This window comes from Perognathus longimembris, chromosome 28 (genome assembly GCF_023159225.1).
Source record: "Perognathus longimembris pacificus isolate PPM17 chromosome 28, ASM2315922v1, whole genome shotgun sequence".
Lineage (NCBI taxonomy): Eukaryota > Metazoa > Chordata > Mammalia > Rodentia > Heteromyidae > Perognathus > Perognathus longimembris.
The window spans coordinates 76,685,091-76,709,860 of NC_063188.1; the positions used below are offsets into that span (position 1 = coordinate 76,685,091).

At 38.4% G+C, this 24,770-nt stretch overlaps 1 protein-coding gene and 1 non-coding gene across 2 annotated transcripts in view; both read right to left on the bottom strand.

Moving 5' to 3' along the window:
- Positions 1-700: 700 nt before the first annotated feature.
- On the bottom strand, positions 701-843 carry LOC125344429. Its single transcript, XR_007209543.1, has one exon. It is a non-coding gene; the product is annotated as a small nucleolar RNA SNORA12 (small nucleolar RNA).
- A 4,007-nt stretch (positions 844-4,850) lies between these two features.
- Ccnb3 (cyclin B3) overlaps positions 4,851-24,770 on the bottom strand; it is a 35,686-nt gene continuing 15,766 nt past the window's right edge. The window contains exons 5-11 of the mRNA XM_048336774.1: positions 23,684-23,779; positions 20,144-20,236; positions 13,542-13,679; positions 11,871-12,026; positions 10,805-10,954; positions 5,355-5,485; positions 4,851-5,141 (exon numbers count right to left, since the gene is read on the bottom strand). Of these exons, the coding sequence (XP_048192731.1) occupies positions 5,069-5,141; positions 5,355-5,485; positions 10,805-10,954; positions 11,871-12,026; positions 13,542-13,679; positions 20,144-20,236; positions 23,684-23,779 (837 nt within the window). The 3' untranslated portion in view covers positions 4,851-5,068. The remainder of the gene's footprint in view (positions 5,142-5,354; positions 5,486-10,804; positions 10,955-11,870; positions 12,027-13,541; positions 13,680-20,143; positions 20,237-23,683; positions 23,780-24,770) is intronic.

Here is a 24,770-nt window from a genome sequence, read left to right on the forward strand (position 1 = left end):
CAGAATCAACAAAAAACAATTTAAAGGGCTGGGAATATGGCCTAGTGGCAAGAGTGCTTGCCTGCTACACATGAAGCTCTCGGTTCAATTCCCCAGCACCACATATATGGAAAACGGCCAGAAGGGACGCTGTGACTCAGGTGGCAGAGTGCTAGCCTTAAGCGGGAAGAAGCCAGGGATGGTGCTCAGGCCCTGAGTCCAAGGCCCAGGACTGGCCAAAAAAAAAAAAAATTAAAAATTTGAAGACGGGGTCTCAACAATGCTGCCCATGGTGGTCTCAAACTTATGGGCTTAAATGATCCTCCTGCCTCAGCCTCCCAGGTAGCTAGGACTACAGGCATGCGCTACCATGCCCAGCTTCTATATATTTTTATTATCTTGGATTACATGATAATGTCATCAAAATTTTAAATATGAAAAAGTAGATTTTTACTTTATAGTAGCTATAAATAAACCTTACTGTTTAAATAACACTGGGAAGGATATGAAAAGATAATCCATTTAATCAGAGAAAAAAGTTAAACCATACATATGAGTTACATAAGAATTCCTACAATTCAATATTAAAAGAGATAAAGGCCCATTTTTTTAAACAAATCCATCACAAAGATAAAGAAACAGTCCTCAGCACAGACGCTCTCAAGCCAGACAGCTTCTGTCAGTCTGCCTGTAGGACTTAAACATATGAAACATTCCTTCCACATGTGGGAGCCAATCTCTGATGTAGGAAAATGCTCGAGAGAATTCTGTCTTCGAGCCTTGGTTAGTTCCTATGTAGTGTATGTGGCAGAGTCAGGCCCACTTGAAACTTAACAAATGTGCCAGAAAGAAACTACCACAACAAGGCCCACTTTTTTAAAGATCAAAAAGAGCCAGGTGCTCATGTCTCATGCCTATAATCTAACTACTCAAGAGACTGAGATCTGAGGATCTAGGTTCCAAGCTAATATAGGCAGAGAAGTCCATGATTCTTATCTTGAATTAATCAGCAAAAAGCTGGAAATAGAGCTGTGGCTCAAGAGGCAGTACACCAGTCTTGAGCAAAAAAAGAGCTACGAGACTTTGTCCAGGCCCTGAGTTCAAGCCTCAGTACCAGCACCACAAAAAATTAAAAATAAAAATACCAAATGTTTGAAAGATATTTCTCCAAAGAGGATACAGGAAAGGGCAATAAACACATCAAGTCATGGGAATAACGAATTACATGGTTTACAGTGACTGTTTTCCCAAGCAATGGTTAAGTATTCAAGAACCTTCTAGACTGTTTTCCAAAGTGTCTGAAACCATTTAACATCCCACCAACAGCATATGAAGGTCTGAATTCCTCCACATTCTCTCCAACACTGGTAGTTTTTTAATTATATGCAGCTTAGTGGGCATGAAGTTTGGTTTTTATTTGCATTTACCTGATAGCTAACAATGTTGAGCATGTTTTCATGTGTGGCACCATGCCCAGTTTCAGATGTACTTCAGCAATAAAGGCACAATATAGTAAGATACAAGCAATATTCAGATTCATAGCAATACCTATCAAAGTCTCATAGCAATACCTATCAAAGTCTCAATGTCATTCTTCACATAAATGGAAGAATCGATCCACACTTTCCTATTCAAGCATAAACAACCCTAAGTAGCAAATACAATCCTGTGTGAAGGAGAAGGAAAAAAGATTGAGGAGAAATTGTTTCTATTTGCATTGCAACTATGAATAAATAAGCTGTAAAACACTCAGTGAAGCTTGGTGCTGGTTGCAGCAAGGATTACATGCCTGTAATCCTAGTTACATAGGTGGCTAAGATCTGAGGGTTGCAGTTCAAACCCAGCCCAGGCAGGAAAGTCCGTGTGACTCTTACCTCCAATTAACCACCAGAAAACTTGAAGTGGAGCTGTGGCTCAAAGTGGTAGAATGCTAGCCTTGAGCAAAAAAGCTCAGGGAGAGCGTCTACACCCTGAGTTCAAGCCCCACAACTGAAAAAAAAAAATCTCAATGAAGCCGAGTATGACTCATGCCTGTAATCCTAGCTATTCTGCAGGCTGAGATCTGCAGATTGCATTTCAAAGCCAGCCTGGGAAAAGAAAGTCCATGAGACTCTTATCTCCAAATAACCCTCCCCCGCAAAAAAAAAAAAAAAAAAAAACAGAAGTAGAGCTGTGGCTCAACTGGTAGAGCACCAGCCTTAATTTCAAACCTTAGTACTGACAAGGGCACAAATAAACAATCTCAATGAAAGTTGCTGCTCAATAAGGGGTAGGGAAAAACCAAACTACAGAGAGGGTTATTCTGAACAAAAATACCACGATACATACTAAAAAAATTACAGGAAAGAAAAACAGCCTTTACTGGGGGGAAGACTGGATTACGGAGAAGAGATGGCCAATAAACAGGGACAATGATGACTAAAGTCTAAGTAGTTCATTTATATGTATAAATAAAAGAACACTGAAATGTGGAATTTTTTACAGAAGTACAAAGGAGGATGAGGGAAAGTGATAGAAAGGATGAGTTTGAACAGGATGCATTGTATACTCTGTATGTAGGGAATGTCACTATAAAACCTTCTTTGCACAACTAATGTATGCTAACAAAAATCATTAAATAGCCAAAGCAATGAGATTTAGTTCTCTAGTCCTCTTAATTCTGAAGTAGTGATTAGTATAAAATAAATTTTAAGGCATGTGTAAACAACAAAAATGACTAAAGGTTTCATTAGCACTTATAACAGTTGGGAAGAGGGATAACTCAATTAGTTGATTTTTCTATAATATGAACCTCCAAAATTTAAAAAGCAGGAGAAAGATACTTATTTTTAGTGAGGCTGTAGATTTACAAATCAGCATTCAGTTCTGTGCTTTTAGGACAGTTCTTCAAAGTTAGGTATGGCAGCAGAATCACTGTCAAATAGGCCAGATCTCTCTGGCTCTACCCTTTAATTATACTTCAATAGGGTGGCAGGGGGCAGGAGGGAGCCTAACAGCACATGGTCTCCAAAGCAAAGTAAGTTTGAAAGGGTAACAGGAAATTCAAGTAGACAGAAAGCAGAGATATCCAAAGACTCGTGTGTTTGTGTGAGCGTGTGTGCGCACGCGCATGTTGCACTGACACTGGCACTTAAATTCAAGGCCTGGGAACTGTCCCTCAAGTCTAGCACTGTACTACTTAAGCCACACCTTCACTTCAAGCTTTTTGGTTAACTGGAAATAGCCTCACAGACTTTCCTGTATGGGCTGGCTTCAAAGCTCGACCCCTAGAACTCAGCCTCCTGGGTAGCTAGGATAATGAGCATGAACCACCAGCACCTAGCTCCCCAACAACTTTTCATCCTTATATTCCTACTCCCTATTCCATCAGAAAAAGTGGTGTGACTAGGATCATATGGAGAGTCTCAAGCCAGAATTGGAGAGGTGTTCCTCCATAGTATCTTTATTGATGTCCATCCCAGGAATAATAGTCAAAATATTTCGGGATGGGAATATGGCCTAGTGGCAAGAGTGCTTGCCTCCTACACATGAAGCTCTCGGTTCGATTCCCCAGCACCACATATATGGAAAATGGCCAGAAGGGGCGCTGTGACTCAGGTGGCAGAGTGCTAGCCTTGAGCAAAAAGAAGCCAGGGATGGTGCTCAGGCCCTGAGTCCAAGGCCCAGGACTGGCCAAAAAAAAAAAAACACAGTTGACAATCACAATACTAGAGTCTTTACAGTGGAATGCAGTGGTATATACCTATAACCCCAGCTATTCAAGAGGCTGAGACAAGAGAATCAAAAGTGCAGTGCCAGCCTGGGGAACTTACTGTGATCTTATTTCAATATAAAAATATAATCCTAGTTACTCAGGAGGCTGACATTTAAGGATCACAGTTCAAAGCCAGCCCTGGTAGGAAAGAAAGCCTATGTAATTCTTATCTCCAAGTAACTACCAAAAACTCAAAAGTGGAAGTTTGGCTTAAGTGGTAGAGCACCAGCCTTGAGCACAAAACCCTAGGGAATAATACCTATGCCCTAAGATCAAGTCCCAATACCTTCTCAAAAAATAAAATAAAATATAAAAGGCTAGTAGGACTCAGTGATAAAGAACTAGTATGTGCAAGGCCTTGGGCTCAATCCCCAGCACCACACATACAAAAAAAAGAATAGAGTCCTAAAGGTCTACTGCTGTGTCAAATATTACTTGCTGTCTATAGGAAGTTCTAGAAGAATAAAAGTGTGGGCTCCTTGTATAGGGGTGTTTTAACTTCTCTCCTAGCAAATGAATGTAACTATCCCAGTACACATCACTGAAGACTGGATTGAGAAAGACAAGAGATTCCTTAGGTTTTATGAATGAAAGAATGGACAAGTGGTTGATACTTGCATTTGTGGGACATCTTGCTCATTTCTCAGCTAGATATTCCTTCTCTTAGCAGTAGATAAGGGCCAAAAATATTTCTAGACTCTAGATTTTTAGACTCTAAAAACCTGCCTAACTATAAAACTGGGGCTACACTTGGATTCAAATCCTTATCCCTATTTTTCATTATCAAAGCATCAAAGAGAGTAAGCAACTAGAGATTAGGACCAACTAATATTTGCCCTATAACATTATCAGCTACTCCAGCTCTCAACACTGAGGCCTACTTTGTGCATGGGAGGGGGGTGGAAGGGAAGTGAAGGTGCTTTCTTTTCAAACTAGGCACAGACCCATCTATCAATTTGCACTTAGTGTGATTTCTCTTCCCATGGCAGGAAAACATTCAAAGAATTGAGAAAATTAGATAAGCTAGTCCTTGAAACATAGCCTTTACTGGGCAGGAAAATTAATTTCTTGAGTTATATATGTTATTACTGAGCAATAAGAGCGGAAGTGAGACACCTTAATAAACACAATTTTTATTGAATTTCTAGACAAATATAATAACATCTTCTTTTTAGAAACATTTAGATACAACACTAGAAATTTGAGAAAATATCAAGAAAACTAGGAAAATGAGGAAAGATGAACAAACAACAAATTCAAGCACAGAATAAATCCAGTATATTTGCTTTTTTTCTGGTAACAGCCTGCTGCCAGAGTGCCAGGGCCTCATTCTTATCAGTCAGTGTGTAAAATTTCCTCCAGGTCCGACAATTTCAAGGGACCTATTTTAGCAACTTCATAATATACCCTGCAAAAAAGGGGGTTTAGTTCAGTGTACAATAAGCCAAACAGATTTCACTGACAAACAAGACATAGGGCACTTGGTTTCCTATCTGTTTTAGCTCTAGAGTAGAAAGGAAGGTGAAAAATGGATCCTCAAGTGAGATACCTCTGATGCTAATGTTTTAAAGCTTTCCCATAAATGAGCACAAACACAATGTGGATAGAGCTTGATACTTACTGGCTACAGTACTTGTTATACACAGTCTTGAAATTGTTGCATGGCTGTCGAGCTACCAGTACATTCAGTTTCTTGACCAGACAACGAAGGTCAGAGACCTTGTAGCCACTGTGACGTTCCAGGGAACTAATCTGGAAGAAGCATGAACAGTCACTTCTACTATACTAAGCATACCTTGCCTCCATCTATACTATTTCAAATTCAAACTCCTCACCTATGGTTAGACAGTGATGATATTCAAAACATTGCAAAGATTCATACAGAATAGACATGAGCAAATAATTAGGGTGAGGGAATAGGAAGCCTTTTTTCTGACAAGGGTCGTTTGGATATTTATAACAATATTTTCAGACCATACCAAAGTTATCAATACAGGCTACAGGCAGACAAGCCATAAAAACACACATGTCTGTCCCATAATTGTACCCAATAATTCCCCAAGATGTACATAGTGGCAGGATAGACATTCTCCACCCTTCAATTCTAGGAGAATTTCAACCACAAGCTTCTGGGATGACTATATGTACATGTACCATTTATATGTTAGTCCTGGTTGCAGATGTACATAGTGATCTAAACTCCACTGAAGTCATAAGGAACTGAAGTAATCTTATTTTATTTTATTTCACTTCATTTTTGCTGGTCCTGGGGCTTAAACACAGGGCCTTGGTGTAGTCCCTGAGCATTTTTGCTCAAGGCTAGCACTCTGTCATTTGAACCACAGCTCCACTTCTGGATTTCTGGTAGTTACTTGGAGGTAAGAATCTCCCAGACTTTCCTGCCCAGGCTGGCTTCAAAGCATGATACTCAGATCTCAGCCTCCCTTAATAGCTAGGATTACAGACATGAGCTACTAGCTTCTGGCTCTGATATTATGTAGTCACTCTTAGACCTAAAGCGAATGGCCAAGCAAACCACAGAACAAATTCTGAGTCCCAACTTAACATCTAACAAGAATTATAGGCTATTACTCATCTCTAATTCTGACATCCATCATTTCATGCATTAATCAACCATAAGAATGACTTATATGAAATTGACAATTTAATTAAATATTCCTAAATAGGGTCATTAAAGAGCCTGGTACTGTTCCAAGCATTGTATGTTTTCAAGTTAATGCAATTGCCATAACAACTCTAGAGATAGATACCATTTATACTTCCTATTTTACAGATAATGGAACTAGAACAGGATAGTTTAAGAACCTTAAAAATAAAATAATAAAACAGATAAAAATAAAAAAGAATCTATCAGAAAGAAAGAATAACAATGCCCCATTCATAAGGAAATGAAAGGTCCTAGAAAAAAAATCATACTAAATGAAGTGAGTCAGACCCAAAGAAACATAGACTCTATGGTTTACCTTACTGGGAATAATTAGTACACGTCTAGGATAATCCTAGCAGAAGATCACAATAGCTCAATAGCTATGTACATATGAACACACAAGATGATGCTAAGCAAAATGAACTCCAAGTTATGGAAACAAGTGGTTTATCATTGTTGTTATTTCCAACATACCATGTGAAATTGTGCCTTTTTCTTTTTTCTTTCTTCCCCATGGTTTTACCTCTGATATCACTGTAAGTGATTTTGGTGCCCTGGTTATTGTACATATGTGTATTGGAACTAGGGAAGGGGGAATATCAAAATCGAGAGACAAAGGATAAAAAAACAAACCAATGCAACAGCAATGCTTATAAAGCTATATGATGTAAACTAACTGTACAACTCATGGGGTAGAGAGAAATGTGAGGAGGGGGGAATGCAGGGGAAAAATGAGGGAGGAAGTAACAAGTTGGATAAGAAATGTATGCACTGCCTTACATATGAAACTGTAACTCCTCTGTACATCACTTTGACAATAAAGAAATAAATAAATTTTAAAACGTAAAAAAGAATGTCATACAGTCTAGGTAGCATAGCAATGTTTTAAGAGCAAAAGTTCTAGAGGCAGACAGCTTCAATTTAAATTCAAACTAACAGCATAAACTGGAGTCAGTTATTTAACCTCATAGTGCTTCAGATTGTAAATCTGCCAAATGAGGATCATTATAATAATTATATCATGATTAAATAAATATGTATTAAATTTATTTAATCCTATGATATAATATGCTTGTTGGATAGAGAAAGAAAAAGGCTTTATCTATAAGGCAGTGTCTTTTTTTCTAAACTGTCTTATTTTTCCTTAACTCCTTTTTCTCTAAGTATCTTATCTGGAAGTAGTGATGAGGTTTAAGAAGCCCATCAACTTGGAACGCTTTACCTTTTTTCATTTGCCAGTCTTAGGACTTGAACTCAGGGCCTGAGCACTCTCCCTGGCTTCTTTGTGCCCAAGGCTAGCACTCTGCTTCTTGAGCCACAGCACCACTTCTGGCCTTTTCTCTATATGTGGTGCTGAGGAATAAAACCTAGGGCTTCATGTTTGCGAGGCAAGCACTTTACTACTAGGCCATATTCCCAGCCTCACTTTACCTTTTATCTGAGACACTGCTATAAAAAACAAAAACAGAAACAAACAAAAAAAAAAACCAAGGCTCCCCTAAATACAGTTTAAAAAATACTATCAACAACAAATGGCAGTCACTGACATGCTGATCAGGCACAGTATGTTGGCCATGTTAATTAGATTACAGCTCCATTGCCACTGTCAGTTTAGGCCCTCAATGCTTCATCTTGCCTGTAACAGCCTAGTCCCTGGTGTTTCTACTTTTAGTCTCCCTCATCCCTTCTATTCTGCCATAGCAGTACTGTTTCCAAGTCACACAAAAAACATGAGCATGTCACTTCCTTTCCTAAAATAATGCCTTAGTATAGAGGGGGGTATCTTGATGTTGGGATATATATACTTCAATGATAAAAATACCTGCTTGGTATGCATGAGGCTCAGGGCTTGATCCCCAGCACCATTTTTTTAAGTTAAAGTGAGTGCTCCTAGAATGGCATACAAGATCCCTCAAAATTTCATAGCCTCACATTCCGGTATCATCATTCATCCTTATTAATTTGTTCTAATAATAGGAAGTGTATTATTCTGCCCCAAACATTACAGTCCTTCTTTAGTGCCTTCTGTCTTTTCAGTTATTGTTCCCTCCACCTCAAATGTCTCTTCTCATAAGTTCCTACTCATCTTTCAAGATTCTGCTCATAGTCACCTGTTAAGTCTTTCTTATCTGCAAAAGAGGCAGTGTAGGGGCTGGGGATATGGCCTAGTGGCAAGAGAGCTTGCCTCATATACATGAGGCCCTGGGTTCGATTCCCCAGCACCACATATACAGAAAACGGCCAGAAGTGGCGCTGTGGCTCAAGTGGCAGAGTGCTACCCTTGAGCAAAAAGAAGCCACGGACAGTGCTCAGGCCCTGAGTCCAAGGCCCAGGACTGGCCAAAAAAAAAAAAAAGAGGCAGTGTAGTAACACATAGGAGTGTGTAAGAACTATCTGAGTTCAAATTAGGACTGACATTTAGCTGATACTCTCAGGTTTATCCAGCAGTTATAAGAACATTGAATTAGGGTACAGGAAAAATCATAGAAGACAGGAGTCTGATCAAGATGCATTGTATACATAAATGGATATATTAAACTGAAATGGCCTTGTAACAACTATTTGAAGTTACTAAAAATTGTTTTTAGAAAATGGAGATATTTCTATCCTAGTTGGCAGTTTGTTGCCCTGAACTACACATACATCCTCTTTAGGACCCACTAAACTTCAAGAGTCTGAGGGTCAAACATGGCTCAACATGGAGCCTCCAAAACCAGAACTTCAGAGCTATGGACACACAGCTTTCAGTATACAGATTTGTAAGTTCCAAATCTAGTTCCATCTCTCATTAGTTGTATAGATATAGAAGTTATTTCTTATCTGTGAATTAACTAAAATAGTACTAATCTTGTGGGGTTGCTACAAAGATGAAATGAGTTTAATATACAACGTGCTTAGATCACTGCTTAAACACTCCATAAATGCTAATAAGCCATTATGACTTTTTATTTTTCAACAAAATGATTGCCATTTATTAAACATTCCCTCTGTCCTCAAAAATTTCAATATGGGGGCTGGGAATATGGCCTAATGGAAAGAGTGCTTGCCTCATATACATGAAGCCCTGGGTTCGATTCCCCACACCACATATATAAAAAATGGCCAGAAGTAGCGCTGTGGCTCAAGTGGCAGAGTGCTAGCCTTGAGCAAAAAGAAGCCAGGGACAGTGCTCAGGCCCTGAGTCCAAGGCCCAGGACTGGCAATAAAATAAAATAAAATAAAGTAAAAAAATTTCAATATGACTTATTCAGGTTCATACAACTTTTTTCATGGCTCTTTTACAGCATGCAGAGGTTTCTCCCATCATCAATGGCTCAGGGTGTCTAGACAGGATAGACTTAGCAATGGTTGGACAAGAGTTGCTACATTTGTGAGCATAATCTTTCTACTCAAACTGTGTATTATGTAGCCATAAAAATTCAAGGTTCTTTAAATTTTCTTTAACTCACATTTTTTATAAAATTGCAAAATCATTAAATATGAGTTTTACTTGTAGGTGGCTAAAGGGTGTTCAAGCACTTCCTCTTCAGAGAACACCATTAATAGGCATGTCTCTAAACACATTGCTATATACATGGACAGCTACTTTCTCTATTTTATATTCTCTGCATCAATGCTTTCCAAATCTGGATCCCCCAAGTTCCTTAAGAGGTCTACTTTCCAGTGGGATATGATAAATTATACAGAACTCTAGGCCTTCATACATAATGAGACCAAAGGAGGATATTAAGGGAGGAATACAAAGGCACAATGGCTGCATACTTCTGATCATATAAAATATTTATCGAAATGAACTCCAGCAAATGGAAATAAGAGTTTTTTCTTCTTTTTGTCTTGTTTGTTCACTTCTCTGTCTTTGGGAGAGGAATAGAGGGTACAGAAGTGGAGGGACAAAGGCTGTACAAATGCAACAGTAGTACTCATCAGACACCGTCTGGAAATGAACTATACAAATTATAGGTAGAGACAGGAGGGAAACATTAGGATAGATCAAGGGAAGGGGTGACATTGTTCAAAAGAAATGTATTCATTACCTGACCAATGCAATTGCAAATAAAAATAAAAGAGGCCTACTTTTTTCAGAGACCTGCAAGGGACAGAGGTAAAGGGGCTCTCTCCAGCCTCGTGAGAAACAGATTAACTTCACATTTGTCTGTTTTACAATCTTAGGCTTTCAGAGAGAGATAGTTTTCAGAGAGGGATATTTCTTCTGAAATGAAGAATACTGTGACTTAGAAAAATATAATAAAATATGTCAACACCACTGCTCCAGAAACTGTTGTCCATAAGTTGTCCAGGTGTTAAAGAATTCCTAATTGAAAATACATGGCAGTTTTGTCACCATAAACTTCCCCATAGCCTTAATTTACACCCTTCCCCTTCCTCCTACCAAAACTATTTACCAAGTGTCCAAGATTCTTCATGCAGAGGGCCAGGAGGAAAGAGCCAGCAGCTAGTTTGGAAGCCCTCTCAGGGATATAGTAGCTTTCTTGCAGTGTTATCTCACAGATATAGCGAGACAGTGTCAGTGTTGTCATGCTGGACTGGAGACACTAAAGACAGAAATAAGACTGGTTCAACAATCAATTTTGACAAACAGCACCAGGAAAAAGACCTCTTCTCCAGTCATCCTACTTCAGGCTCTCTGCTCAAGCAGCATACCTCTCCCGCCACAGCAAAAGCACAGATTCTGAAATTGGCATTGGGATTTGCCAACTTTCAGGGGATTTTGTTTTGGGAGGAAGGTTCTTTCTGGGTTTTTAACTCAGGACCTCCCACTTCCCTAGCTTACTGGGTTACCTGGTGCTTCACCACTTGATACACTCTTTCAGCCTTGTCTTTTGCTTGTTATTTTGGAATTGCAATCTCATGGACTTTTCTGCCTATGCAGGCTTCAAACCACAATCCTGTAGATTAGCCTCCTAAGAAGCTGGGATTATAGGAGTGAGACACCAGCATCTGGCCAGTTTTAGGGTTTTTAACTGAATTTTCACATGTATACCCTCTCAGCTCCCTCTTCTGTAGGAGTTATCTACTAAATAATTAAAGTCTCCCAACTCTGACTTTGCCACTGATTCCATCATAGGTGTTACATGCTCCAGAACAGCTCTTTCTCCTTTTCTTATTTGAAAAAAATCTAATATACAGCATACAGAGATAAAAGTGTAGGATACAATGAGTAATTATGAAGTGATAGTACTTGTAACCAATAGCCAAGTTAGGAAAGAGAATATTTCCCATATTCCCCTAAAACTTTTCACACATCCTTTCTTGATCAAATAATGTTTTCTTCCTTACATACTCCACCTTCCTCTTAAAAATTCACATACACACCATACCACTGCTGCAGAAGCTATAATCCCCCTCTATTTCATTAAGACTGCTAACTTTTAACCAAAAAGGTTGGTAGCTACTCTGGATATAAAGAAAACTTAGAAGTAGAATAACAATGTGCTTTCATCCTCTTACCGTAGCGTATCTTCGCAGAAAATTATAGGCAATGGGAATATTTATGTCATAGTCAAGGTTTGTTAGGATGCTGGCTTCCAGAGTAAGCATATCGTTTCGTTGATAAAGATCTTCACAGATGTACAAGAATTCCTTCAAAGAAGGTGGGTAGGGTTCCTGTAAATGGAGAGGAAAGGCAGTTACAACCTGCTTTAGGTGAAAGGCCAAGGAGAACAAAGGTAAAGTATCTGAGATGGCCATTATTTTGGATCTTTCCAACAGCTCTGAGAACTAACTTCTGGTTTCTCCGAGTTTCCTTACTGAAATACAAAGCCAGAGAAATGAGAGGAGAGGCCTGTCCAAAGAATGCACCACAACCAGAGGAATCACAAGGCCTACTGGGGTGGTCTCTTACAGTGAGAGAGTAATATAACAGGTAATATAACAGGCCTTGGAGTAGCAATCTGCCATACTGGTGAGAACAAGGAATGGAATAACTAAGGACTGCTGGAGGGGAAAAAAGGAATAAAGATACAGAAAACTGAGCTAGAGATGGAGAGACTGCATGGGGTAGAGCAAGAAGAGGCTTAGGATTGAAAGAACCACTGTTCTGGGAGTCCTGTCTTATGCTTTGATCTCTGGAATTTAATCTTGGTTTGGGGGAGATCATTTTTCATCTCCACACCTCCACTTATGAAAGTCTTTCAGTACTTCTCAGATCTATGAGAAGAAGTCATCCTTTTGCCATTGAACTTAGTAGGTGCCCTCTGTCATGTCTACCAGAGGAATGATGCTCCTGGTTCCAAGATTTGCCTAAAAAGTGTCCCTTCTTTCTCTTCCTCCTACTCCCCTTTTCTTCTGTTGAACAGAGCTCAACTCAGAGGCTGACATGTAGGGTATATCTTCATGTGAAAATAGGATAGGGGCATGAAGAGGGAGAGGGGTAAAGAGGGGAGAGAGGGAAGGAGCAGGTAGAGCAGGAGTCAGCAAAGGACAGAGTAAAGGTACCAGAATAAAAACAAAGAAATCTGGATTAAAGTTCTTCAAATTTAACCAAAGTTGCTACCTTCCTGCTCCCAAACCATCAAGTTTCATACAACTAGCCTAAGTGAAGGAAAATGAGTGTTAAACAAGATTACCAGCACCTAGGGAAGGGGAAGAATCAGACAGACTAGGTGGATAGATTATGGTCATGAATAATAGGCCAGCTACCCACTTTTATACTATTACTTCAAAAATAATTACTTCAAATGATTCATTTAGACTTACTACCATCCACACCAAACCATTTACTCTTAAATATCTTCTGCATTCTGATTTGGAAATTTTTTGTTATATGTGCAGATGAAGATTCTACTAGTTAAGTGAGAAATGGAGTTGGTGAAGCAGAGAATCACAGACCCAAAGAAAAATTCTAAAATACTCATTTAATTAGGCACATGTCCAAGTAAAGCATCTTTAAAACGGAAATAAAAGAACTTTACTGATGCCAGGAAACAAATAAACTACTGTAACAGCCAACATCAACTTTTCTGATTTGAGAATATAGAAAAAAAATACAGAACAAAATATTTGTATATAATTGAATACACAAGTAGATACAAGTGTATAAAAACACATACATATGTGTTCATATGTATTCATTCCCTGTTTTAGACATGTGATCAGTTCTCTCTAGGACCTTAGGCTTACCTCAAATTTTGCTGCAATAAAAAAGGCAGTGGAACCAAGAAGTTGTAGATTCTCTTTCTTTAACAATGATGTTGTTAAGTAGTGATCTACCAGCTTTACTGCCAAATACAAGGTCTCGTGACTCATCTCAAAGTTTATCTGGAGGAATATACAAACAGGACACAAATCTGTACATTGTCTAGCTCCTTGACTGTGGAATCAAGGACAGTCTTAAGCAGCTGGGATTCTGCTAAGCATGTAAACGCTTCTCCAAGTAAAATTACCTGCATGTATCCCCAATACTTTTGTTTGTTTGTTTGTACCAGTGCTGGGGCTTGAACTCAGGGCCTGGGCACTGTCCCTGAGCCTCATTTGCTCAAGACTAGGGCTCTATCACTTGAGCCACAGCGCCACTTCCTCCCCAATACTTTTGAGGATCATAGCATTATCTGTCTTTACATATTTGGGTAAGTGAGCAAGCACTCTTACAAATCAGAGAGATTCTCTACCTTCTCTGTGAGTGACCTGGGTGAATACACCCTCTCTTCTTCATCTCTTATACTCAGATTTCTGCTTTCTCCATTTGATAGTAATTTACATAGTAAATTCTCCCTTAAGAAATGTATTTCCTTAGATCTTTATTTATTTATTATTTATTTATTTATTTTATTTATTTTTTATATATTTTTTTGCCAGACCTGGGCCTTGAACTCAGGGCCTGAGCACTGTCCCTGGCTTCCTTTTGCTCAAAGCTAGCACTCTGCCACTTGAGCCACAGTGCCACTTCTGGCTGTTTTCTACATATGTTGTGCTGGAGAATCAAACCCAGGGCTTCATATATACGAGGCAAGCACTCTTGTCACTAGGCCATATTCCCAGCTCTAGATATAATATGACAACAGCTCAATTGGGTACAAGTACTGATAGCAAGGTTGGAAGGTAAGTATAGGGTAGAAGAAGTCAGAGTGGAGTTAGAGCATTAATAGTATAATTCTCTTCTTTCCTTTTCTTATTGTCTTGTCTCCCTTGTCTTGCCTCTACCAACTATAAGAGACCTTTTCCTGTAACCACAGTTACAGATATTATGCTGTTTCAAACACCTTAGTTTAAATCAGAAAAATGAAAGTGTCTACTTTGGGTGAATGAAGCTTTTCAAACACATATCTAATCAAATAGATAATATCTTTGTAGGAATCAGGCAAAGGCATCTTAGGGTACACAGCCACTACAAAGGGAATATATAGCTGGGAGAAAACAAAACCACTGAGTTTGTTTCCACTCAATCCCACTGGCTATTTTTGTCTTGTGCAGACACAGTTTGCCTATCAATGCCCAGAAGGTACATCTGTCCTCAGTGATACTTCTCACTTATAACCCATCAGGTTCTTAGGCTTCAAGAACTTATAAAAGCCATCTGCATTTAACTTCTCAACTGATACATTAATGCTCTTAACATTTCCACAAAATGTGTGTATTACTAGCTCTTGCCTTAAAAACATCCAAATATTGACTAATCGATCTTTCAATGGCTTTAATGGAAAATTCTTTCATATCTTGAGTGAATTCACTCTCCTTGTAATTGCTGTTTCATTGGGCCTTCTTTTGTATAGAATATTCTGTGTGTGTGTGTGTGTGTGTGTGTGTGTGTGTGTGTGTGTGTGTGTGTGTGTGTGTATTCGTGCATGCTGGTATTGGGGATTGAACTCAGGGCCAGGGCACTATCCATTAGGTTTTTTTCATTCAAGACTGGCACTTGAACCATAAGTCCACTTCTTGCTTTTAGATGATTAGTTGGAGATAGAGTCTAATGGACTTTCTCACCAGGCTGGTTTTGAACTGCAATCCTCAGATCTCAGCCTCCTGAGTAGCTAGGACTACAGTTGTGAGCCACTGGCTCCTGGTTTAAACTATTCTTATTCACTATTATATAGATGACCCATAAGAGGGTTATTGAGAAGCACTGAAGAAACAGATGTATGTTTGCATAAGCAAATGAGAACAGAAGGTGGTTGGATACAAGTTAATAATACATATACTAAATTTCTGATGAAATATTAAAAAGGCATTCTGTCACTGGAATATGGATGAAAATTTGTATGAGTTTCCTATTACCACTTTACTAAATTAGCATATACCCAATGGCTTAAAACAACACAGCTCTGAAAGTCAGAAGTCCAAAATGGGTCTTCCAGTGATAAAAAATCAAGGTGTCAAGCACGTCTGTATTAACAATTTTCTAGAAGTTATAGTAGGGGATCTATTTTTTTCTACCTTCTGAAGGCAGCCTATGGGGCTGGGAATATGGCCTAGTGGTAAAGTGCTCGCCTCGTATACATGAAGCCCTGGGTTCGAGTCCTCAGCACCACATATATAGAAAAAAAGCAGGAAGTGGCTCAAGAGGTAGAGTGCTAGCCTTGAGTAAAAAGAAGCCAGGGATAGTACTCAGGCCCTGAGTCCACGCCCCATAACTGGCAACAAAAACAAAACAAATAAATCCTGAAGGCAGCCTACATTACTTAATTTGTGGGCTCCTTCCATTTTCAAAAACAGCCATACCTAGCTAAGTCTTTCTCACATAACATCATGTTCTCTCTCCCTTTTCTACAATTAAGGACCACTATGATTATTTTGAGCCCATTCAAATTATCTAGGATAACTGCTCTATCTTAATTTCAGCTGATTAGTAACCCTAATTCCCTTTTCTTGTGTGAAGAAATAGTTTCACAGGTTCTGAGAATTAGGATATAGACACTTTATTCTATTTTCCACACCATCCAAAGGAATGTCTTAAGAAAGGGATAGGAATTGTTTAAGGAGGTAAAACTACTATCCTAAGTACAAAAAAAAATGATGTTGGGTTATTATAAAAACTGGAAATAAAATATAGTAGGAAAGGAAAATAGAGGGTCATGTTTCTGCAAATAAATGACAGTCGGTACTTACAGAGATTTCTTCTACTTCCCCACATAAGAACATGGCCACTCATAACACTATTTTCAATATTAACATCAAAATATGTGGGTAATATCTGTATAACTGTTTACAATATATTGAGTCTTTTTTTTAAGGTACAAGGGCTTGAACTCAGGCTTCATACTTGCTAGGCAGGAGCTCTACTAATGGAGCCATGTCCCTAGACCTTTTTGATTTGGTTATCATTCAGGTTAGTTCTCAAATTTTTGCCTGGGCCATCCTCAGATTGTGATCTTTCTACCTATACCTTCTGCTGATCTGGGACCACAGACAAAAACCTCAACACCTAGCTTAATTGTTGAAATGGAGTCTCACTAACTTTTTGCCTGAGCTTGTCTTGACCCTCCTTCCTCCCAGTTTCCATCTCCTTAATAGTTGAATAAATATTTCTGTTATGGTAATTTTCCCTCCTTGAATATGATATAATACCATTCTAACATAATTAATCTACTTGTAATTGCCTGAATGTACTATAATACTTCTGGTGGCAGTCCTCCAATTATGAAGACAGTTACTATAGCTTCTACGAATCGTTCTTACCTCAGACCACATAACTTGACTTTTTCACTATGCTTTGCATAATACGGTTTCCATTCCTCTCAGCACTAGCATTCACATTAGAATCTTTGTGTCAATTTGAAAAAAAAAGAAGTAGTGATCCAGGTAATTACAAAGCAGCCAAAGGACAAAAAACCCTCTAGCATTATAGCAATATTCTCTCCCTCCATTACAACTGCTTCTACTAAAAGCACTCTTCCCAATATTTCATAATAACCATTCTCCATATCTATACAAAGATCTGAAGAAACAAAGGAAAGTCATAAATAAAACTATAGAATGTATAAAATGCAGTCTTGGACTGATTTAAAAAAAATCTACACTGTGAATGTGGCTTAGTGGTAGAGTGCTTGCCTAGCATGCATGAAGCCCTGGGTTCGATTTCTCAGTACCACATAAACAGAAAAAGAAAGAAGTTGTGCTATGGTTCAAGTGGTAGACTGCTAGCCTTGAACAAAAGAATCTCAGGGACAGTGTCCAGGCCCTGAGTTCAAGCCTCAACCTGGCAAAAAAGGAAAAAAATTAAATCTGAAAACTGACTGGCCTTGAATTGATTGAAAAAAAATCTGATTAAAAAAAATCTAACCTATCTCAAAGAGTATCTTCTGTAAAGATGAATAAAATGGGTAACTTAACCAGCTATATGAAAAAATGTTAATTTTTATAATAGAAACATTTTAGGAATCAGTAAGCATCTACAAATATAAGCTTTTCATTTTCAAGAACTGGATTAAACATCTAAAATTATATTTCAAGATCTAAAAGAAGATAAAATCTATGAAAAGAGCATTATCTGTAATCCAGGAGGACTGGTTCTGATAAAAATTAATCACTTAATTTTTTTAAATGTGAAAGAGATGGGCTCATGCTTATAAACCTAGCTACTCAGGGGACTGAGATTTGAGAATCGAGGTTCAAAGCCAGCCTGATCAGGAATGCCCTTAAGACATCTCTAATTAACCACCAAAAAATTCAGATGTGGAGCTGTAGTTCAAATGGCAGAACAGTAGCCATGAGTGAAAAAGATAAAGTACATTGCTCAGATCCTGAGTTCAAGCCCCAGTACAAGCACCAAAAAAATTGTAATATACTGGACATTATATTAGATAATGCCACAAACCAAACAAATAATTCCAAAGGCTACCTTAAGAAATTCTCCCAAAACAGAAAGTTTAGATGGTGACTGAAATCTTGAAAGATGCTGGGTGCCACTGGCTCATGTCTGTGAATCTAGCTACTCAGGAGCCTGAGATCTGAGGATTGTGGTTCAAAGCCACCCTGGATGGGAAAGTTCATGAGTCTCCTAACTGCAATTAACCACCAGAAAACTGAAGTGGTGTTATGGCTTTGATAGAGCACTAGCCTTGAGCAAACAACATCTCAGGGATAGCACTTGATTTCAAGGCCTACAACTAACAACGACAACAATTTTTTTAAAAACTTGAGACAGTGAATAGAATATGAAAACATGTTCTCCTTCTTTTCTCAAGTAGAAAAAGGTCAAGATTCTACCCAGGCAAACTCTAGGAGCAGTGAAAGAGCCTTGGTTGACCTGGAACAGTCAGACTCTCCCTTGCTGATGGCTGCATACCTGCATGTGGCATACTCATCACTTGATGATACCAGGGACCAGTGTAGAGAGCCCTTTACTCAGGAAAATGGGGTATGGCCAGAAAGGGCTTTGTCATGAACCATTCGTAAACTGTTTGGGCATCAGGAGGAGTTCATAGCATACCGAAGAGATCAGATCCCTCTCTACAATCTACTGAAAGTTAGCCATGGTCACAGTATTTGTAGGAAAAATTAATAGAAAAGGGGAAATAAGATAGAAGGGTAATAGTATTAGAGAAACAACTGCTAAAATATCACAAAACAGGCTGGAAATATGGCTTAGCAGTAGAGTGCTTGCCTCTTAGACTTGAAGCCCTGGGTTCAATTCCTCAGCACCACATATATAGAAAAAGCCAGAAGTGGTGCTGTGGCACAATTGGTAGAGTGCTATCCTTGACAAAAAGAAGCCAGGGACAGTGCTCAGGCCCTGAGTTCAAGCCCCAGGACTGGAAAAAAATCTCAAAAACTGAGCCTTTAGATTAAAAGAACTCATACTACACCAGACAAAATTAAAGAAAACAGATCCACGGTGGGAATGTCAGGCATATGATAAAATAGACTATATTCACATATGAAAAGATACACTAAACTACACATTAATGTAAATTAATGTATCTTATAGAACTTTATAAAATATGTGTGCCTGGGTAAAGCTACCAGCACAACCCATGTTCACTGGAGCATTGTTTACCATTGCCAAGATATGGAAACAACCAAGACACCCTTCAGTGGATGAATGGATCAAGAAAATGAGGTATGATACACAATGGAATTCTATGCTTCCATCAAGAAGAATAACATTGCCCCATTCATAAGGAAATGGAAAGACTTGGAATAATTATATTAAGCAAAGTAGAGACAGACCCAAAGAAACATAGGGTGCATGATTTCCCTCATTTGTAGTAATTAGACTGCCTATAAAGCTATAAGTAAACACAATGGATGATAAAAGACAAAAACTACACTTGGACATGGTAAATTAAGCAGGACTCTAACCATTCACACAGTGAAACCAAAGGAGGATATAGGACAGGATTACAAAGGCTCTATAGCTATTTGCATATGATCATAGATGGGTGTTTTTACTTTACATTTTGTGATTTCTTTTGTTTTTCCTATTTTGTCATTATTTTTGAATTCTGTATTTTTTTGTCTTGTATGTAAGTTTAACTGTTTGGGGGAGGGTGAGGGAAAGCACACAAATAGGGGAACAAAGGATGAACTAATTCAGCAATGACACTCACTACACAGTATGTTGAAAATGAACTATATAACTTGGGGGAGGAGGGAAAAAACTGAGGAAAAATGAGGGAAGTGGTGACACACTGTTCAAAAAGAAATGTACTTATTACCTGACCTATGCAACTGTAACCCCTCTGTATATCACCCTTACAATAAAAATAATTTTTTTTAAATATGTGTGCCTGGGCCACACATGAAAGAGAACAATAGCTCCTTAAGGCAGCAGTTGTCAGGCTTACCTGTACCTCCACTAACCAGTCCACAAGAAGGGCCCTCATATCACTGGTGAGATCTGTCTGTTTGTCCATGTAATTTCTAAGTATGAAATGTTCCTGGTGACAATGAGAAGGAAATGTTAGAAGTTCTTCTTGCAGTTCAAATTTCAATTTAACAATGAACTTCTCTCACAGTTCTAACCCATTATTTTCAACTGATAACAGATATAGACAGATCCAAGTATCTATTTCTAGACGAGTTCTAGTATACTTGAGAAATAAACACACAAAATATTCAAGTGTCAAGCCAAGCTCTAATGGTTCATGCCCGCAGTCCTAGCTACCCAACAGGCTGAAATCTAAGGCTCTTAAAAACCATGGTTTTAAGCCAGCCTTGGCAAGAAAGTCAGTGAGACTTTTATTTTCAATTAACCACCAAAAAGTTGGAAGTGGAGGTGGACTCAAGTGGTAGATTGCCAGCCTTGAATGAAAAAAGCTAAAAGATAGTGCGTAGTCCCTGAGTTCAAGCCCCTCTACCAGCCCCAAAAGAAATCTTTCAAGAAAGAATACACCAGTGTTTATAGATAAACACCAAACAAGTTCTGGGCTTTATATGCAACTCTGTTTAAAGCACAATGCCATGCTGTGCTCAGGCTGCCTGTTATACAGCAATTCCTCTCAAACTTTAACACACATATAACACTATTTGGAAATCTTGTAACATCAGATTTTTATTTAGAAGGTAAGGCTAGGTTTATGCATTGCTAACAAGATCCCAAGTGAAACTTTTACTTCTGAGCCAAGGCTTCCATCTTTAGAAACAGAGAATTGTCTCTAAGGTACAGGTAGTTCCATTTTACAATGCTTAAACATTTTTTAATTTTATGATTAGAAAGGAAATGCAAATTAAAAAAAAAAACTCTGAGGGCTGGGGATGTGGCCTAGTGGCAAGAGTGCTTGCCTCATATACATGAGGCCCTGGGTTCGATTCCCCAGCACCACATATACAGAAAATGGCCAGAAGTGGCGCTGTGGCTCAAGTGGCAGAGTGCTAGCCTTGAGCAAGAAGAAGCCAGGGACAGTGCTCAGGCCCTGAGTCCAAGCCCCAAGACTGGCCAAAAAAAAAAAAAAAAAAAAAAACTCTGAGATTCCATCTCACCCCAGTTAGACTGGCCAACATTGTGATTGGAATAACAAATGCTGGAGGGATGTGGGAGATAAAGGAACCCTGCTTCACTGGTGGTGGGAATGTAAACTAGTACAACCACTCTGGACAGCAGTCTGGAGGTTCCTCAAAAAACTAAACATAAATCTTCCTATGATGCCCAGTCATACCACTCCTGGGCCTCTACCCAAAACATCACAAGCCAAAACACCAAATAGACACTTGCATATCCATGTTCAATGCTGCACTATTCACAATAGCCAAGTTGTGGGAACAGCCCAGTTGCCCTACAGTATATGAATGGATGCAAAAAATTGCACAAAATGTAATTGTATACAGCCATTAGAAAGAATAACATGTCATGTGCAGGAAAAAGGATGGACCTAAAACAAATCATGTAAAAATGACATAAACCAAGCTCAGAGAGACAAACAGTACATGTTTTCTCTCATATAAAGAAACTAGATCTAAAGTATCAAGACATAATAAATTATACATGTCTCTAGGCATTCACACACAGTGAGACCAAAGGAGGAACAGAAAAGCACAATGCCTATGTGCATCTGATCATAAAAGTAATATTTGTCAAAATGAACTGCAGAAATGAAAACAAGAGTGATTTTTCTTTTTTGCTGTTTTTGTTTTCTTTCCTTTTGTTCTGTTTGTTCATTTATATATCTTTGGGAGGGTAAGGGGAGGCACAGAAATGGAGAGACAAAGGGTAAACAAATGCAGCAATGGTACTCACTGGACACTACGTTGAAAATGAACTATACAACTTGTGGGTGGATAGGAGGGAAAAACTAGGAGAGCTTGAGGGAAGGGGTGACATTATCCAAAAAGAAATATACTTTTTACCTGACTTATACAACTGTAACCCCTCTTTATATCACTTTAATAATAACAAAAAAACAAATAAAATTTTATGATGGGGCAAAAGTAATGCATATTCAGTAGAAACTGTACCTCAGGATTTTAAATGACATGTAGTACAATTCTTTCTCTCAATTCTAAATAGCAGCAGCAGTCAACCAAGCCATCATAAAGAGAAACCAACTTATATTCTACATACAGTAAACTGTGTATATATGTATATATGTATGTATGTATGTATGTATGTATGTATGTATGTATATATGTATATATGCAGTGAACTGTTGCTCAGCTAGGATATTTTAACCTATAAGTTTATCTGTTTATAATTTCCCTCATAAATTGAGGAGTATCTGTGTACTAGGAAAAGCATGGACTCTGAAGTCAATTGTCTTCTGTTTGTATAGGATGAAATACTTACACATCTTATTACACAGGCCTGCTAAAAATTCTACTTGGTAAATATCTAGCTCTTAACTGTCTCATTAAGAAAGAAGAAAATGTGGAGATGATAAATACAATTGGTAAAGGCGACTGGTAGATTTCAAAGGGAAAAGAAATCTGTAGGTTGGAGGACTGAAACAAAGAATGTGAACATTCACAGAGAAGAAAAATAGCTGTTTAGAAAAAATACTACCTGATAATTTATGTGTCTGAGACTCTGTTGTTATTGTTGTTTTGTTTGGGGTAGTACTAGAGAAGAAATCAGGGTTTCCTGCTTGTTATGCAGGTGCTCTGTCACTGAGTCATGCCTCCAGCATTTTGGGAATAGTTGTTTTCAAAGACAGAGTCTTACATCTCTGGATTGCAACGTATTTTAGGCTTTCCATTGTAGCTGGGATGATAGGTGCAAACACCATACCCAACTCCTTCTGTTAAGATGTAATTGTGCAACTTTTTCTGCCTGAGGCTATCCAGAAATGGTAATCCATCTGATCTAATCCTTTACAAAGCTAAGATGACAGGTGTGTGCTATTGCACTGAGCTATGGGTTGAGAAAGATGTCTCACTAATTTTTCGTCCTTGAATCACAATCCTTCCATGCTTATCTTCCCAAGTAGTTAGGATTATGGGCCTGAGTCACCAGTACCCAGCTATCTGAAACTATTTATTCAGCAACTCTACATGTTGATATATAGACCTTGATAATGGACATTCTTACTGGGGTGAGGTAGAATCTCAGAGTTGATAAATAGACCTTAAGGTAATCAAACTTTAATCCTACTAGCTCGACCATATATACTAGTTGTATTACTCTGGGAAGTTTCCACCAGTATGTAAAAGGGATGTAATAATCTCTATCATCGTGAAATTATTGGAGAATTAAGTAAGATAATGTCCATAAATCTCTTAATACAATGTCCCACTCATAGTAAGCTATAAGCAAATGTTAGTTGTTGCTATTATGATTTTTCTGCATCATCATTACTTCTCCTTTCAAATTTCATGCTGAAGGGCATAATGATGAGGAAATAAGATTAGAAATTATTTTCCAAGCCCAGCTACCTACCTACATACATACATACCTCTCTTTCCTTCAAGTAAGCAAAGATATCCTCAGCATATTCTAAGTTGAAAAACGAATCATTATTATCACCTTCAGTAGCTTCCAGTTCATCTTTCTGCTTAAAAAATGTCACCAAAAGGACATATTAGAAGGAGACCAAGGAAATATAGCTCATGGATATCAAGAATGACTCTTTTCTACCCAGTCTTATTCTACTAAGGCTTCTTAAGCCTCATGTGTCACAGAGTACCTCATTGCCCTGCATTCATTATAACTGCTGAGCAATCAAATACCTAGTACCAATGGTTCACACCTATAATGTCCTAGCTATATTAAGGAGACTGCGCTGTGAGGAGCTGTGAGGACCATGGTTCAAAATCACCCTGATCAGGAAAGCCCATGATACCTCTTCTCAAATTAGCCAGCAAAAAGCCAGAAGTTGAGCTATGGCTCAAGTGAGTTCTAGACTTGAACAAAAACTCTAGGGTACCTTGACCAGGCTCTGAATTCAAGCCTCAGTACTGGCATGCACAAAAATGCCTAATATATGCCTGTTCTTCCTCAGAACAAGGCACCATATTTACAGGTAGGCTCAAGCCTAAGAATTATTTTATTATTTCATTTATGCTATACCACCTGCCTGCTTATGTTTCTTGTTATATTTCATTCAATTCTTTGATCTTAGTAGCCATTCATTCTGTTCTATACTTTGACAGGCTGTTTTGCCCGTAAGAAGAGTATTTATGCTCCTGTTGTTAATTTTCATCCCTTCAGTCCTGTAATTTACAACTTGAGGACCATGTCCCTTAGGAGTTGCCACTGTGACCTTTGCCCAACTTTATTTTGGGGGACAACACTACTGGGGTTTGAACTCAGACTCATGCTTGCTAGGTAGCTAGATACCCCATTACTTATGCTACTCTGCTAATCCCTTTATGTATTGGTTATTTTCAACATTAAGTTCTCACTTCATGCACAGGCTAGCCCAGACTGCAATCCTGTTTGTGCTTCATCTTGTCACTGAAATGACAAGTGAATGTCACTGTGCCAAGCTATTTGTTGAAAGAGGAGTCTCATTATCTTCTATGCTTGAGGTAGCCCCAAAT